General features: G+C 40.5%; 1 protein-coding gene across 1 annotated transcript in view; it reads right to left on the minus strand.

Annotated features, from left to right (window-relative positions):
* Positions 1-15,968, minus strand: part of klhl14 (kelch-like family member 14) — a 118,361-nt gene that overhangs the window by 23,759 nt on the left and 78,634 nt on the right. Inside the window, 1 exon segment of the mRNA XM_052023176.1 lies at positions 6,862-7,052. Coding sequence (XP_051879136.1) covers positions 6,862-7,052 — 191 coding nt within the window.

Below are 15,968 nucleotides of genomic sequence, written 5' to 3' on the forward strand. Positions count from 1 at the left end.
CAAATAAGGAGGAAAGTTAACAGAATGTTGTTTATTGATTGGAGTATTAAGTTCAAAAATATGGAGATTATGCTTCAGATATAAAGGGCATTGATGAGACCACACCTGGAGTTCTGTGGATAGCACTGGTCTCCTTTGTTGGAAGCAGTTCGGAAAAGATTTATTAAACTATCGCATAGAATATGTGGGTTGTCTATGAAAGGGAGGTTAGACAGGCTCGGCTTGTATCTTCTGGAGTTTAAAAGTTTGGGCAGTGACTTGATTGAAACGTGGAAGATCTTGAGGGGTCTTGACAAGCTGGATGTGGAGATCCTCAGAGTTTGTATGCATCAGCACCCCATATCCTCCAGCCCAATAATCTGACTCTGATGTCTTCTGCAGCTCTTTGATGTCTCTCTCTATGTGAATTAATCTCATCAATTACTTTGGAACCCACTTTCCTTAATTTTTCCAAGTGCCCCTTCTGTCTTACTCCCTAATCACCTCCCACCACCAACCTCCTCCCAGTCCGGTTCAATCTACTCCCCAACCACTCCCTCCCAACCCCATCTCCAGCCTCTTTCAACCCTTGAATTTTGTCACTGTACCATGCCACCTGGGTCTGTTTTCCCTGGAGCACAGGAGGTTAAGAGGGGACATCAAAGAAGTAAATAAAATTATGAAGGGTGTAGATAAGGTAGGCTGCAGGAAACCCTTTCCCATATCAGAGGTAGATTTAGGGTAAGGGATTGGAGATTTAGAGGGTATCTTAGATGGAACTTTTTTTACACAGATTGTGGTGAGTACCTGAAATACACTGCCTGAGAGAGTGACGGAAACAGGTGACATTTAAAAAGAGTCTAGATGAGCACTTGAATCGCCTGGGCATAGAAGACTTTGGACAAATGCTGCAAGATGGGGGTTAACATAAATGGGTGCTCACTGGTTGGCATGGACATGGTGGGTCGAATGGCCTGCTTCCATGCTGTATGGCTTGTTTCCATGGTGTATGACTATGATTCATCTACTGCCAATGATCCTTCCTCATTCCAGCAATTTTCTTTCTACAACTCTGCCTCCCCACCACATCTCATCCTTCTGTAAGACAGATGTTCAAAGTTGCAGATTTTAATGCAAATAAATGCATTAATTGTTGAGCACTTTAGAATAACAACCCCTCGCAACATCACACCAAACTGGCCTGCACCCCCTCACATGATAGATTTTAAGATTTGATATGTTAACTCCATTTCTCTTTCTATAGATGCTGCCTGGTTTGCTGTGTATTTTCACCACCTTGTGTTTTTGTTTCAGATTTCCAGCTTCCGTTGCATTTTACTTGTATTATTTCCTTATTTTATCTTTCCCTTTGCGTTTTATGTTTTACTGTTGGATTGAATTTCTTGACATTTGGTGCATTATTAATTGATTTTAAATAAATTGATTTTACTGAAGAGATGAGCTATATTTAGTTCAGTCCATACTAAAAAATAAATGGATTATTTCTTGCAATTCAGCATGTTTGCACTGTAATTTTGGTAATGAAATTTGTAATGCAGAGATTCACCATCGGTTGTGCTCTCTTGATTACTCCAAATTCCTTCTAACTGGAATGGTAGAAATACTCAAGGCTTCAAAGTTTCTGTAACAGCAAAATGCAATTGTTAATTTTTTAAATGTGGTTGTTTCTTTTAGTGTATTTCCAGCAGTGGCTTGGATTTTGGTCTGAGTCACAAGCTTTGCTTGGTATTCAATAAATTTTGCTATCACATCTTTCAATGAGGACAGATCATTCAATGAGGACAGATCAATTTTTCACAGGCAATTTGCAAGAAATAATGGGATATCAAGACTCAGGCATGCACAGACAGGCATGGTAGTGTAGCAGTTAACGTAATGCTATTACAGCGCCAGTGACCCGGGTTCAATTCCGGCCGCTGTCAGTAAGGAGTTTGTACGTTCTCCCCGTGTGTCTGCATGGGTTTCCTCCAGGTGCTCTGGTTTCCTCCCACATTCCAAAGACATACGGGTTAGGAAGTTGTGGGCATGCTATGTTGGCACCAGAAGCATGGCGACACTTGCGGGCTGCCCCCAGAAGACTATGCAAAAGATGCATTTCACTGTGTGTTTCGATATACGTGTGACTAATAAAGGTATCTTATCTTATCTCAGCTTACATTTTATGCTCTTCTAAGGCATTTTACTCTTCTCAATAGAATTAAGGCAGCCAATCTTCAAACTTCCTTGCTCTTATTTTACAGTCAGTACTGTTGCAGCAGTGATCCTCATGTTCTGCACTATTCTTGCATATGTTATCTATGTTGTTTTCTCCTTGTTTTCTCCAGTTGCAGCAGCCAGAGCAGCAGAGGGGAGGAGCCAGTAGTTTTTTTTTAAAGTTGTCTGATTGGCTAAGTGTGTGGCAACTCCACCAATAAAAGGAAGGTAGGGTAAAGTGGAGTGCCCATTGAGAGAGTGGGCCAGTGTAGGAGAGGGAAGCTGAGGCTTTGGTGAGGAGGCACAGGTGAGTAGCAGATAAGATTTTTATAGTAGTTAAATAGAAAGACACCAAATTACAACTAATTAAATGGGGATGCAGGATCAGGTGATGTGTTGTAGCTGCATGATGTGGGAGCTGGTGGACCCCATTGTGGTTCCTGGTGACCACATCTGCAGCAAGTGTCAGTTGCTTGAGGATCTTGGGCTCAGAGTTGATGACCTGGAATCTGAGCTTCAAACACTGTGACACATCAGGGAGGGGGAGAGTTACCTGGATGCTGTGTTTCAGGAGGCAGTCACGCCCATTAGATTAACTACTTCAAATTTGGTCTGTGGTCAGGGACAAGTCAGGGTATGACTGTGAGTGAGGCAGGTAGAGGGATCCGAGAGGTAGTGCTGGAGGAGCCTCAGCCCTTGAGCTTGTCCAACAGGTCTGAGATTCTTGCTCCCTGTGTGGATGAGAATGGAGGCTGTAGGAAGGATGAGCAACTGAACTGAGGTTTAGGGAGTCATCCAACAGGGGGGAGAGAAGATAAATGTGATTGTAATTGGGGATAGTATAGTCAGGGGAATAGACACAATTCTCTTTTGCAATGTTTTGAGAGTCCCAAAGGCTATGTTGCCTGCCTGGTGCCTGGGTTCCGGACATCTCATCTGACCTGCAGAGGAATTTGGAGTGGGAGGGAAAAGATCCAGTTATTGTGGTCCACGTGTGTACCAATGATGTAGGTAGAACAAAGAAAGAGGTTCTGCTGAGGGAATTTGAGCAGCTAGGGACTAAAAAGGGAATAAAGCAGAGCCAAAAAGGTAATAATCTCTGGATTGCTACCTGAGCCACATACAAATTGGCACAGGGTCAATAAGATCAGAGAGTTAAGTGCATGGCTCAAAGATCGGTGTGGGAGAAGTGGGCTTGAATTCTTGGGACATTGGCACCAGTATTGGAGAAGGATGCTGTGACCAGGGTTCTGACAAATCACCTAACTAGGGCTGTGGATAGGGCTTAAACTAAATAGTAGGGGGGTGGGTTCAACAGATTGGAAAATAGGTTACTGAAGCCTCAAGAATAAAGAATAAGGTAAAGTTTAGAAAGGGATAAGACTTTAACTTCAGGCAACATGGAGACAAATTTAAGAAGAGGGGTGGTGAATACAGGACTGAAGGTGTTATATTTGAATGCACACAGTAGACGAGCTTGTAGTGCAGTTGGAAATTGGCAGGTCTGACGTTGTGGGCGTCAGAAATTCATGGCTGAAGGGAGATCACAGCTGGGAGCTAAACGTGCAAGGACACACATCCTATCAAAAAGACAGGCAGGTGGGCAGAAGGGGTGGGGTGGTTCTGTTGGTAAAAAATGAAATCAAATCCTTAGCAAAAAGTGACATAGGATCAGAAGATGTAGAATCCTTACGGGTAGAGTTAAGAAAATGCAAGAGTAAGAACTCCCTGATGGGAATTGTATACAGGCCTCTGAATAGTAGCCAGGATGTGGGGTACAAATTACAACAAGAGATAGAAAAGGCATGTAAGAAGGGCGATGTTACAGTGGTCATGGGGTATTTCAATATGCGGGTAGATTGGGAAAATCAGGTTGGCACTGGATTCCAAAAGAAGGAATTTGTAGAATGCCTGTGAGATGGTGTTTTAGAGCAGCTTGTGGTTGGTGTTGTGCAATGAACCAGATTTGATTAGGGGGCTTAAGGTAAATGAACCCTGAGGAGGCAGTGATCATAATACGATAGAATTCACCCTCCAGTTTGAGAGGGAGAAGCTAAAATCGGATGTATCAGTATTACAGTTGAGTAAAAGGTAACTGCAGAGGCACGAGAGAGGAGCTGGCCAAAGTTGATTGGAAAGGGACCCTAGCAGGGATGGCCATAGAGCAGCAATGGCAGGAGTTATTGGGAGTAATTTGGAAGATTCAGGATCAGTTCATCCCAAAGAAGGAAGCATTCTAAAGAGAGGATGAGGCAACTGTGGCTGACAAGGGAAGTCAAAGATAGCATAAAAGCAAAAGGGAGGGCATACAATATTGCAAAAATTAGTGGGAAGCTAGAGAATTGGAAAGCTTTTAAAAACCAACAGAAGGCAACTAGGAAAGCAATAAGGGGAGGAAAGATGAAATATGAAGGTAAGCTAGCCAATAATATGGAGGATACCAAAAGTTTTTTCAGATAGATAAAGAGTAAAAGAGGGGCAAGAGTGGACATCGGACTGCTGGAGAGGTACTAATGGGGAACAAAGAAATGGTGGACGAACTAAATAAGTATTTTGCGTCAGTCTTCACTGGAAGACACCAGCAACATGCCAGAAGCTTGAGAGAGTCAGAAGTGAGTGTACTCACTATTACTAAGGAGAAGGTGCTTGGGAAGCTGAGAGGTATGAAGGTGGATAAATCACCTGGACTGGATGGACTACACCCTAGGACTCTGAAAGAGGTAGTTGAAGAGATTATGAAGGCATTAGCAGTAATCTTTCTAGAATCACTAGAGTCAGAAATGGTTCCAGAGGACTGGAAAATTGCAAATGTCACTCCACGAGGGAGACAAAAGACAGGAAATTATAGGCCAGTTAGCCTGACTTCAATGGTTGGTAAGATGTTAGAGTCCATTATTAAGGATGAGGTTTTGGGGTACTTGGAAGGACATGATAAAATAGGCCAAAGTCAGCATGGTTTCCTTAAGGGAAGATCTTGCGTGACAAAGCTGTTGGAATTCTTTGAGGAAGTAACAGGCAGGATAGATAAAGGAGAGTTAGTGGATGTTGTTTACTTGGATTTTCAGAAGGTCTTTGACAAGTTGCCACAAATGAGGCTGCTAAACAAGATGGGAGCCCATGGTATTACAGGAAAGGTACTAGCATGGTTAGAAGATTGGCTGACTGGCACAAGGCAAAGAGGACCTTTTCTGGTTGGCTGATGGTGACTAATAGTGTTCTGCAAGGGTCGGTGTTGGGTCTGCTACTTTTCATGTTACGTTAATGATCTGGATGACGGAATTGACGGCTTTATGGCCAAGTTTGCAGATGAGACAAAGATAGGTGGAGGGCAGGTACCAATTCAGACAGCAGTCCCCAGATGTTTGCGAGGAAGACTTTGCAAGGTTGACTGGGGTGAGAATGACTTTTCTATGTCCAAATTCAGTGTCCAGATAAATGCCAGGTGATCCACCTGGTTTTGTTCTGTTTCAATAAAGCATTTGTGGTGTAAATGTTTCAATTACATTGATGCATCTGGAGATGCATCTAAACCTGACTCGGTAAGGAGGGCAGATTTCTTTCCTTGAAGGGGACAAGGGATGGGTACTTGCAGGAATCCAGTAGTTTTGTAGTTACCATCACTATGGTGGGCATCATCACTAATTAGTGTTTTCTTTATTCCAGCTTATTAATTGAACTTAAATTGCACAAATCCCATGATGGGACTTGAATTTGGTCCTGTAAATTCGGGCCTGGTGTCACTAATGTCCCACTGTTGTTTGTCGTACTGCATACTAGAAATCTGTCAGAAAACCTTCCCTCTGTTTATGGGGGGAAATGATGAGTACCATAACTATCACAGCACAACAGCAGAAGAAATTCTTGTGAATTTATAACGTCACATCAAATTCATATACTAAGTGCAAATAAAAACAGAAAATATGAGGAATACTCAAGAGCTCAGGCAGCATCTACGTAGAGAGAAACAGGGTTAACATTGCAGGTCAGTGGCATTTCATCAGAACAGTTCTGCAGAGCATTGCCAGTGCTTTCTGCTTTTATTTCAGATTTCCAGCCACTGCAGTTTTTTGTCACTATATATCTTCTCTCTGGAGGATGAAGGAACTATCTTACTTTCACTGATTTCCCATTTCACTTTCCCAGTCAGATATTGCTGGTGAGGATTGAAGATCACAGGGTGTGTAGTTTGGAGGGGTTGGGGGGATAGTTTTCCAGACATTCATGACTCATTAATTATTCCGGCCATGTGTGTCTGATTAGAGATCCTCCCAAAATGAAGCAAGGATTACAGCATGCCTCACTATTCTTTACATTGAGTTCCCATTCCAGCCAAGCTATCAGGAACAGGTTGAGGGAAGTATAATTGCAATTGTCTTTCTAGGAACAAAGTAAAATTAAATTATTTCTAGGATGGGATGGAAGAAAAAAGAACATAAATATAAAATAGACAAGCTTTGAAAATGCAGAGCCACACTGGTGAAACTAGATGAAACTATCTTTTTTACCAAATTACAGTATGTTAGATTACACTAATTTTGCTCTGAGAAAATGTTAAAAACAATAAAATAAGACAAATCAACATTGTAACACAATTTCTTCATTTAAACATCAATCAGATGGAAGCTCATTAACTTTATTGATAATTGCAGTGATATATTATGAAGGTACCTGATATGTAAATCTTCCCATTGTGCACGGCACCAGCGTGAGCTGCCAGAGGCTGTGGCAAGGAGGACAGGTAGCACCATTCATTGGTTTCCAGATTGTAACATTCAACACTTGACAAATAACCAGTTTCATTCCTTCCACCAATCACATACAAATGTTTATCCAGAAGGCAGGCATAGAAACTGGCTCGCCTGTAATAAAATTAGATCTTAGATTATAAAAGGAGTTTATACAAACCAATAAAAAGACAATTTTTTGACTTTACATCACAAATTTGCAGACTTGGCTGCCAAATCCACGTGCTGCTTGTTGGCAAGGCTACACATTGATAATGTAGTCGAAAGACCTGAAGAGTGTGCCAGTTAACTGTCCATTATAGGGGCTGAAACAGGTCACCCCACTGAAGGCCTGAATTTCATTAAAGTAGAATTGGTTAATTTTTCTCAAGAATTCATTTCAAAGCAACAGGTGGGAAACCAAGGTTTTATATTGATATTATGAAGTAAGAGAGTCATTTGTACTCCTTCTAGCTGCACAAAAATAACTTGATATTTGCCATCTTGGGACTTCTGTGTTGCTAGTAAAATGGCTTGGAGGACGCGCAGTGTATGCCGTGAACAAAATTGTTGGTATTCCAAAACATCAACAGGGAATCAATGGATTGGGGATCATCTCTCAAAATAGCCAGTCACTCCTATTATCCTGCAGTTAGCCCCATTAAAATTGTGACAGCTGGAGTGGCAGAATTATTGGACAGCAGGTCTATCAGCCCCATTTTGTTAGAGAAACAAAGGACTGCAGATGCTGGAATCTGGATGAAACACAGTATGATGCTGGAGGAACTCAGCAAGCCAGGCAGATGCTGAGTTTCTCCAGCATCATAGTGTTTTTCAACCCCATTTTGTTGTTGATCACTAATGTCTTGTGTTAGAATTTTGTCCTGGTTATACCACAAAGATTAACAAGGTAGGGCTCATTTCTTCAGAAAATGAATCCTGTAAGATGACCAGTTTAAGGTGTTTAAGACAATAAAAGGGGTTGAAAGGGTAAATATCAAGCAAATGTTTCCACTAATGTGGTAGGCCAAAGCAAGAGGACTTAAATATGAATTAGCCACTAATTCCATTGAGGAATTTCCACCCATTGGGGTAATCAGGCAAAGTTTTTTTAACCTAGCAAGTAACAAAAGATGGAGTGTGTTGATGTAAATAACTGAGGTGTATTGAATGTATATGTTTAAGACAAAACTAGATATGTGTGTGAGTGTGAAAGACATAGAAGGACATGCTCATAGGATTAAATGAAGGAAGGAGGCTCATGTGGCTGTTAGATACTGGTATTGACCAGTTGGTCTGTTTTTGTGCTGCAGATTCATGAAGTTTGTCCATTTATATCATCCAGCAGATGGGTACTCCTTTAAGTAGTTTTTAGGTCCTTTAAACCATTAACTTCCTCTTGGTGACATGAATTTGTTGGGTTTAAAATAGATATTCCCCGGTAACAGGGTGAGAGATTTGTGATGTGTGATTAACACTTGACCATTATAGTGGAGATACCACTTCAACTTCTAATTACGATTTTTGCATATAACCAACATGATTTAATTGCATTGACCTGCAAAGAACCCAAAAGTGTTAGTAATTTATAGCACCTAAATTACCTGCAGCTCTTAAAGATTGGACCAGGAGGTAAAAAAACTTTTCTGCAACTTAATCTGACCTGGTGGAGTGAAAGCTAGCTGATCATGAAAGAGAACAGGCTTCCAGGTTTATGAAACTATACTGAGGATCTCAGTGGAACAGGTGAAAAGAGGAGAGAGGTGCTCTTATCCTCATAACAAAGGATCAGATTTTTTGTGGCAGCACAGCTCTCATTTTGTGAATGTATGCACATTCTGCAATCTCGAGTCATAAGCTAAGTCTTCAGCGGTAGCTGTTGTCACCCAGTAGCCATCCTATGCTGTGATTGCGTAAATACATATAGCCACAAATGAAAATGTAATAGCTGCTGCTTGCATACCAGGCATTGATCTACATGCAGTATTAAGACCACAGACAAGCTGCAAATAGAGAAAATCAATTTTTTTTTCAGTTCAATTATATAGCAGTTTTAGTTTGTTCTTAAAACAGCTGCTAACATCTGCATGGCTTTAGACCTGTTACAGGAGGATGAGACTTGATTAGCTAGCTTTTATTCGATAAGCACATTAATGACGGGCTGGTAAATTTTCCACAATCATATATAATCTAACATGATCTAACAGCCACATGAGCCTCCTATATAAAGTTGCCAGCTAATGATGAACTAGTGATCAACTATTTTGAACAACTGTGGAGGTGACATGGTCTTCTCTAAGAGATGAATTACTTCCAATATTATGTGCCTGCCATTGGAACTAAGTAACAAACTTGGTTATTCAGTGCCCAAGCCAGGCTGGCCTGTAGTTTTCCTGATCACTGATGAGAACATTCTGACTCTTAAGTAGAACCTGAATGGATGATTCAACATTAATGGCTGAGACTCCTTCAACTCAGTTTTACATAATCATGTAGGAAAAGAAATTGGCCGAGGAATAAGATGGTTACTAACACAGGTGTTCTTTGACTTATGAAAATTTGTATTCTGGAAAATGTTTCATTGAGCAAAATTTCATAAATCGAGAAGGCTGGATGAAATACATTATGCTAGAATAAAAATAACTATAATTGAATAAAGTGAGGGATACAATAATTCTGTGCATATCATCTTTAGGTAGAAAATACCATGATAAATGTCAATGATGTAATAGGAATTCACATACTGAAGATTATCTTTTAAAATAAAAAAAATGTGTAGGTGATAAAAGTCTGAGATAAATGCACAAAATGTTGGAAATACTTAGCAGATCAGGCAGTTTCTGTGGAAAGTATGTATCTGCGTCAGACCTGGCCATTTCTGCCAATCATCTTTCTGTGATATTCGCTCACTTTTTCTCTCTCCATCCTCTCTCCTGGCCTGCTGAGAATGTCTCACAGACCTGTTATTGGCAACACGTAATGCAGGCAAAGAAGAATGATCTGCCCTTAACTGCCACTAACTGGCACATTAACCCACTTGGTCTCAACCTATCATAGATAATCTCTGTTCTTCACACACCACACCCCTACACCCCACCTTCTCTGCAACTGAAAACTAACTTGTTTTCCCAGTTCTGATGAAGGGTCTCGGACCTGACCTGGTAATTCTATTTCTGTTTCCATAGATGTCACCTGACCTGCTATGTGTTTCCAGCATTGTCTGTTGTATTAAATGTACTTTAAAACCTTTTACGATTCAGAATTGGCAATTTACTGATTTTTGAAGCTGATCTTCATATTTGTCAACTTACTGGAAACAGTCCTCGTGATCATTCCTCCTATTTCAATTGAATTTAGGTTTCGTGTCCAAGGATGGCATTTGCTTAAAACCTAAATATCAGTCTGACAATCATAGTGTCATCTATTGTGCAGTGCTAATTTCCTGCTCTCTGACTGATGAAGGAGAAGAGTTTGATTGGTTTCCTGTCCATCACAAAGGCTATCTATGTAACACTCATTCCTTGAAATTAAAGAGAGCATTGAGAAATACTGCTTCAAACATGGAAATATACTGCATATTTAACATGTTCAAAATACACTGGTATGTAACTGAATTTTTGGTGTTGTTTGAACTACAAATATTGCGTATTATGAAGTATTGCAGCTTAAAAATCAATAGTGATATAAATGTAAATACATAATGTGCCAACTAGTGTTGTGAGTGAATATCTTTTTGTGTAAATCAATGAACATTTAATTGCATTCTCCTGAAGGCTTGAACTACAGATGTCCTACTGATGCATTAGCTGTTCATATCTGTCAGTTTTTGGACCTTCTATACTTTTAGAATTAAAAAACTAAATATAAAGGCAAGTTGCTAATTATCTAGAACCTTTCATCAGAAACAAGAAAGGGTTTACTGATCTAAATTATTGTTGTACTTTTGATTTTCAATGGTTGGGTTATTTTTTGTATTTTTTATATAGGTATTTATAATGAATATGAGTCATTTATACATTTTTGTAAAACATATCTGAAAACTGAGGAAAAGACAGTAGATCAAAGAATCAGATCAGTGGATCAAACTGATCTGACAGTTCCATTTGCCTGTCTTGTATGAAAACACACAGAATTGTTGCTGCATGTTAAGTGTTTCACATTTTGAACAAGTTCTGCTTAGAACCCTTTTAATGATTTAAAGATGGTGGTGCTTTTGGATTTTAGTAACACATTATCTTTGGCCAGTTGGTGTCAGTTCTGATCACAATTAAATTTCTGCACTACTATGTCTTATTATCTGAAAATTGTTCCTGTCTACCATTTCAAGAGCAATACTCCAGATCTTCCAACAAGGACAACAGCAAGCCAACATACTTCAGTTTGCTATACAGCAGCTAGAGTGCAAAACCTGGAGTTTGTCTGTTAGATGACCAGAAAATCTCAGTAACAGGTGACAGGAGGGTAATGCCTGAATATTTAAGGAGGGAACAAAGGATAAACCAATGTCCACAGTCCAGTTAGTCAAAAGCTAAATATAGGGAAATCACTAGAAGCTATGATTTTTCATAACATTAGTAAGCATTTAGAAAGGTGTATGCTAATCAAGAACAGCTAGTTTGTTAAAGTCAAGTCATGTTTTATAAAATTAACAGATTTTTTTGAAGAAGTAACCAATGTGGGATTTAAAAGTGTTTGTTATGCAAGATACCTGTGGTTTGTTGGGGGAAAGTTAGGCCTTTAAAAATGAAACATAGCAGGAAATAGAAAATTGATTGGATAGACAGGGAACATAGGTTTGGATAAATGGATGTTGCTATATGGAGAAAAAGTAGTGGAATGGGGTTGTTTTGAATTGATCTGTCATAAACACAATCAAATTGAGTGCTCTCCTCCAGTGTTGTAAACCTTAAGAGTACTACTTTTATGGTGTCTGTTATGGAGCATGTCTGTCAAAGTACCTTGCCATGTATTTATCACAGAACAATGTGAAATATTTACTTAGTAAAATAAAAAACTAAATATGAATCAAAGCTTGAAAAATCATACTATATCTAAAGTGAAGAATAGGGTCACGAAATTCAGGTACTTAACAACATCGTTATCCATGTCATGCCCATTTACACCTTGCTTGACATAAATTGTAATTCAAAATTCCATACAACAGCCATTATCGAACAGTCTAAACTAGGAGAATCATATCAGTTCATTGCTATTTTTATTACCATAAGACGTTAAGACATAGGAGCAGAATTAGGCCATTCAGCCCTTCGAGTCTGCTCCGCCATTCGTTCATAGCTGATTTTTTTTACCTCTCAACCCCATTCTTCTGCCTTCTCCCCATAACCTTTGATGCCCTTACTAATCAAGTACCTATCAACCTCTGCTTTAAATATACCCAATGACTTGGCCTCCATAGCCATCTGTGGCAATGAGTTCCACAGATTCATCACTCTCTTGCTAAAGAAATTCCTCCTTATCTCTGTTCTAAAGGGACATCCTTCTATTCTGAGGCTGTGCCCCCTGGTCCTAGACTCTCCCACTACTGGAAACATCCTCTCCATGTCCCCTCTATCCAGGCCCGCCAATATTTGGTAGGTTTCAATGAGATCCCCCTCATCCTTCTAAACTCCAGCGAGTATAGGCTCAGAGCCATCAAACGCTCCCCAAATGTTAACCCTTTCATTCCTGGCATCATTCTCATAAACTTCCTCTGGACCGTCTCCAACGCCAGCACATCCTTCCTTAGATATGGGGCCTAAAACTGCTCACAATACTCCAAATGTGGTCTAATCAACGCCTTAGAAAGCCTCAGCATTATATCCTTGCTTTTGTACTCTAGTCCCCTTGAAATGAATGTTAACATTGCATGTGCCTTCCTTACTACAGACTCAACCTGCAAATTAACCTTTAGGGAACCCTGCACTAGGACTCCCAAGTCCCTTTGCACCTCCAATTTCTGAATTTGCTCCCTGTTTATCTGCAAACTTGGCCACAAAGCCGTCAATTCTGTCATCCAGATCATTGGCATATAATATGAAAAGTAGCGGATCCAACACTGACCCCTGTGGAACACCACTAGTCACCAGCAGCCAACCAGAAAAGGACCCCTTTATTTCCACTCTTTGCCTTCTGCCTCAAAGCATTACTTAAATGAGACATTGGGAATCCTAACTAGGCACATTCAGAACTTGACTGTACAAGGATCTTCTCTAGAATTATTCTAGAATTATTCTATACTTGCCTCAATAGTGACACCAGTGGCAGCACTCTATTACTGAAGGTATCATTTAGGTCCACGCTGGCCTCTCAGTGGGGACCACAGTCTTGGGGCAGGAGACAGAGACATGTCCTTCAGTACAGAGACTACTCCCACAGACCCTTCAGAGACACCACATCCTACCTGTATCTCTCTGACAAACAAGGCATTTTCAGGCTTGTTTCCAAGGCTGCCTCACTGTGCTATGTGACAAACTGCAGGAAACCCTTTGGCCAGCTCTCATGCTTAGATTGCTCTCTCCATGGAGGTCAAAGTCACAATGATTCTCAACTGTCTTATCACAAGACCTATTGAAGCAACTGCAACCAACTTTTGCCGTGTCTCCCAATCTGCTGCTCATTGCTCTTTGGTGCACCAGAGAGTTCACTCAGGCACTGCGTTCATGAAAAACTTTTTTCATCTACTCTGATTTCAGTGAGGAACAGGTGACAGCTTTCACACTGGGATTTGCCAGTATTGTTGGTTCCCATGCGTACAGACTCCCACTGGTATCTCAGATCTTTTTATCAGCAGGAAGGCTTTTCACTTCCTCAACATGTAGGTGTTTGTGGGTCATCAGGAGAATTTTCTCATGGTTAATGCTATTTTTCTGGAAAGTGTATGTGATGCCTTTATCCTGAGGGATTAGAAGCACTTCCTGGAAGGATGTATCCTGTCAGTCTACTCTTTATGTTCCCAGTGAATCTCCAAACACAGCAACTGAGCACAAATACAACTAGAACCATGGAAGTACCAGAATTGTAGTGGAAAATCTCACTAGTCTTCTAAAAATGATATTCCATTGCATCAGTCCAGTAGCGCCCTGCACTGTGAAGAGAAGGTAGCTTCCCAGCAAGAAGTAAGAGAAGCAGGAGAAAGAATAGTGTGACCAGCTGATGTGTCTCCTCAACATCCATAGAGTAATTTCCCACCTTAGCAGATGGGATATATTTGGTAATTGTCATATGTACCAAAATACAGTGAAAAGCTTTTGTTTGCATGCCATCCAGACAGATCATTCCATATGTAAGTACAATAAGGTAGTACAAAAGGAAAATAAAACAGAATGCAGAAAATAGTGTTACATTTACAGAGAAAGTGCAGTGCAGGTAGACAAATAAAGCACAAGGGCCATGATAAGGTAGACTGACAGATCAATAGTTCATCTTTATCGTATAAGAGGTCCATTCAAGAGTCTTATAACAGTGGGATAGAATCTGTCCTTGAGCCTGGTGGTACGTGTTCTCAAACTTTTTATCTTCTGCCCGATGGAAGGGGGAAGAAAAGAGAATGTCCAGGACAGAAGGGTCCTTGATTATGTTGGCTGCTTTCCCAAGGCAGTGGGAAGTGTAGACAGATTCAATGGAGGGGAGGCTTCATTGAATGTAGGTTCAATGGAGAGTTGTTCACAACTCTCTGCAGTTTCTTGCGGTCTTGGGCAGACCAGTTGCCATACCAACCTGTGATGCACCTGGATAGGATGCTTTCTATGGTGCATCTGTAAAAATTGGCAAGGGTCATTGGGGACATGCTGAAATTACATAGTGCTTCTCTTAAGAAGCCTTCAAAATCATAGCTCCAAAAGCTAACCCAGTGACCATCTTTACACTCCAATCATTACCAACAGCATAGTATAGCAATAATCAGGTGAGACGCCCAGATAACATTCATGTGCTGCTTTACAGGTCCGCCTGCATTGGTTATAAACCTTTACCGCGTCTCCTAATTTCCTGTTCGCCATTGTATCAGAGAGGTTAACCAGACACTGCATATGTAAACAACTTAAACAGCTACTTTGATTTCAGTAGGGAAGAGATGGCCAATCTCAGTGCCTATGATGCCACCTGCTCCTCATTGAAATCAATGGAGGTGAAATCATTTCTACGTAAATACTGTGCTTCAGATCTTATTGAAACATATTACATTCTGTGAGGGATTGATAGGGTAGATACTGATTCTCTACTGGGGGTATATCAGATGACATGAATGTAGGTGGGTTATCAAGTTTTGAAAAGGACTCAAAGTGCCTGGAGAGGGATAATGTAGGTTAAACAAATGGGCAGGAGGTTGGAATATGGAGTATGGTGTGGGTGAATGTAAAGTTATGCATTTTGGAAGGATGAATAAATAAGCAAATTATTATTTAGATGGAGTGAAACTATAAAACATTGTTGTGAAAGAGCTTAGGAGATCCTAGTGCCATAAACACAAGGGTGTGACATGCAGGAACAGCAATTGATTAGAAAGGCTAATGAAGTGTTGGTCTTTAGCGCAAGGTATATGGAATATGGAATATGGAAGCAGAACTTTTCATGCAGCCTTATAGGCCACTAGGGAGATTGCTCCCAGAGTATTGTGTATAGTTTTGGTCTCTGCATTTAAAGAAGAATATAGTTGCATTGGAGGCAATTCTGAGAAGCTTCAGTAGGTTGATTCCTGAGATGAAGAGGTTGGCCTATACAGAGACTGAGCAGGTTGGGCCTATGTTCATTGGAGTTTAGAGGAATGATAAGGGGGTTTGATAGGGTGGATGCTGAGGGGATGTTATTTTTCCTGTGAGAGTATCTAGAACTAAGGTGCAAAGCTTTCGAATCAGGAGTCATCCATTTAAGGTGAAGATGAGGAGGAACTTCTTCTCTGAGGTTTATGATGTCAGTGAGGAAGGAATTGGGAATTCTGTGAATAGTGACAATATTAGGAATAATGTCAGGCTGGCAAACATGAACAGCACATCGAAGTATCCAGTCCAGCTTCATGACAGGCATAATTTCACTGGAAATGATCACTAGTGGGAT

Source organism: Pristis pectinata, chromosome 9 (assembly GCF_009764475.1).
Source record: "Pristis pectinata isolate sPriPec2 chromosome 9, sPriPec2.1.pri, whole genome shotgun sequence".
Classification (NCBI taxonomy): Eukaryota; Metazoa; Chordata; class Chondrichthyes; order Rhinopristiformes; family Pristidae; genus Pristis; species Pristis pectinata.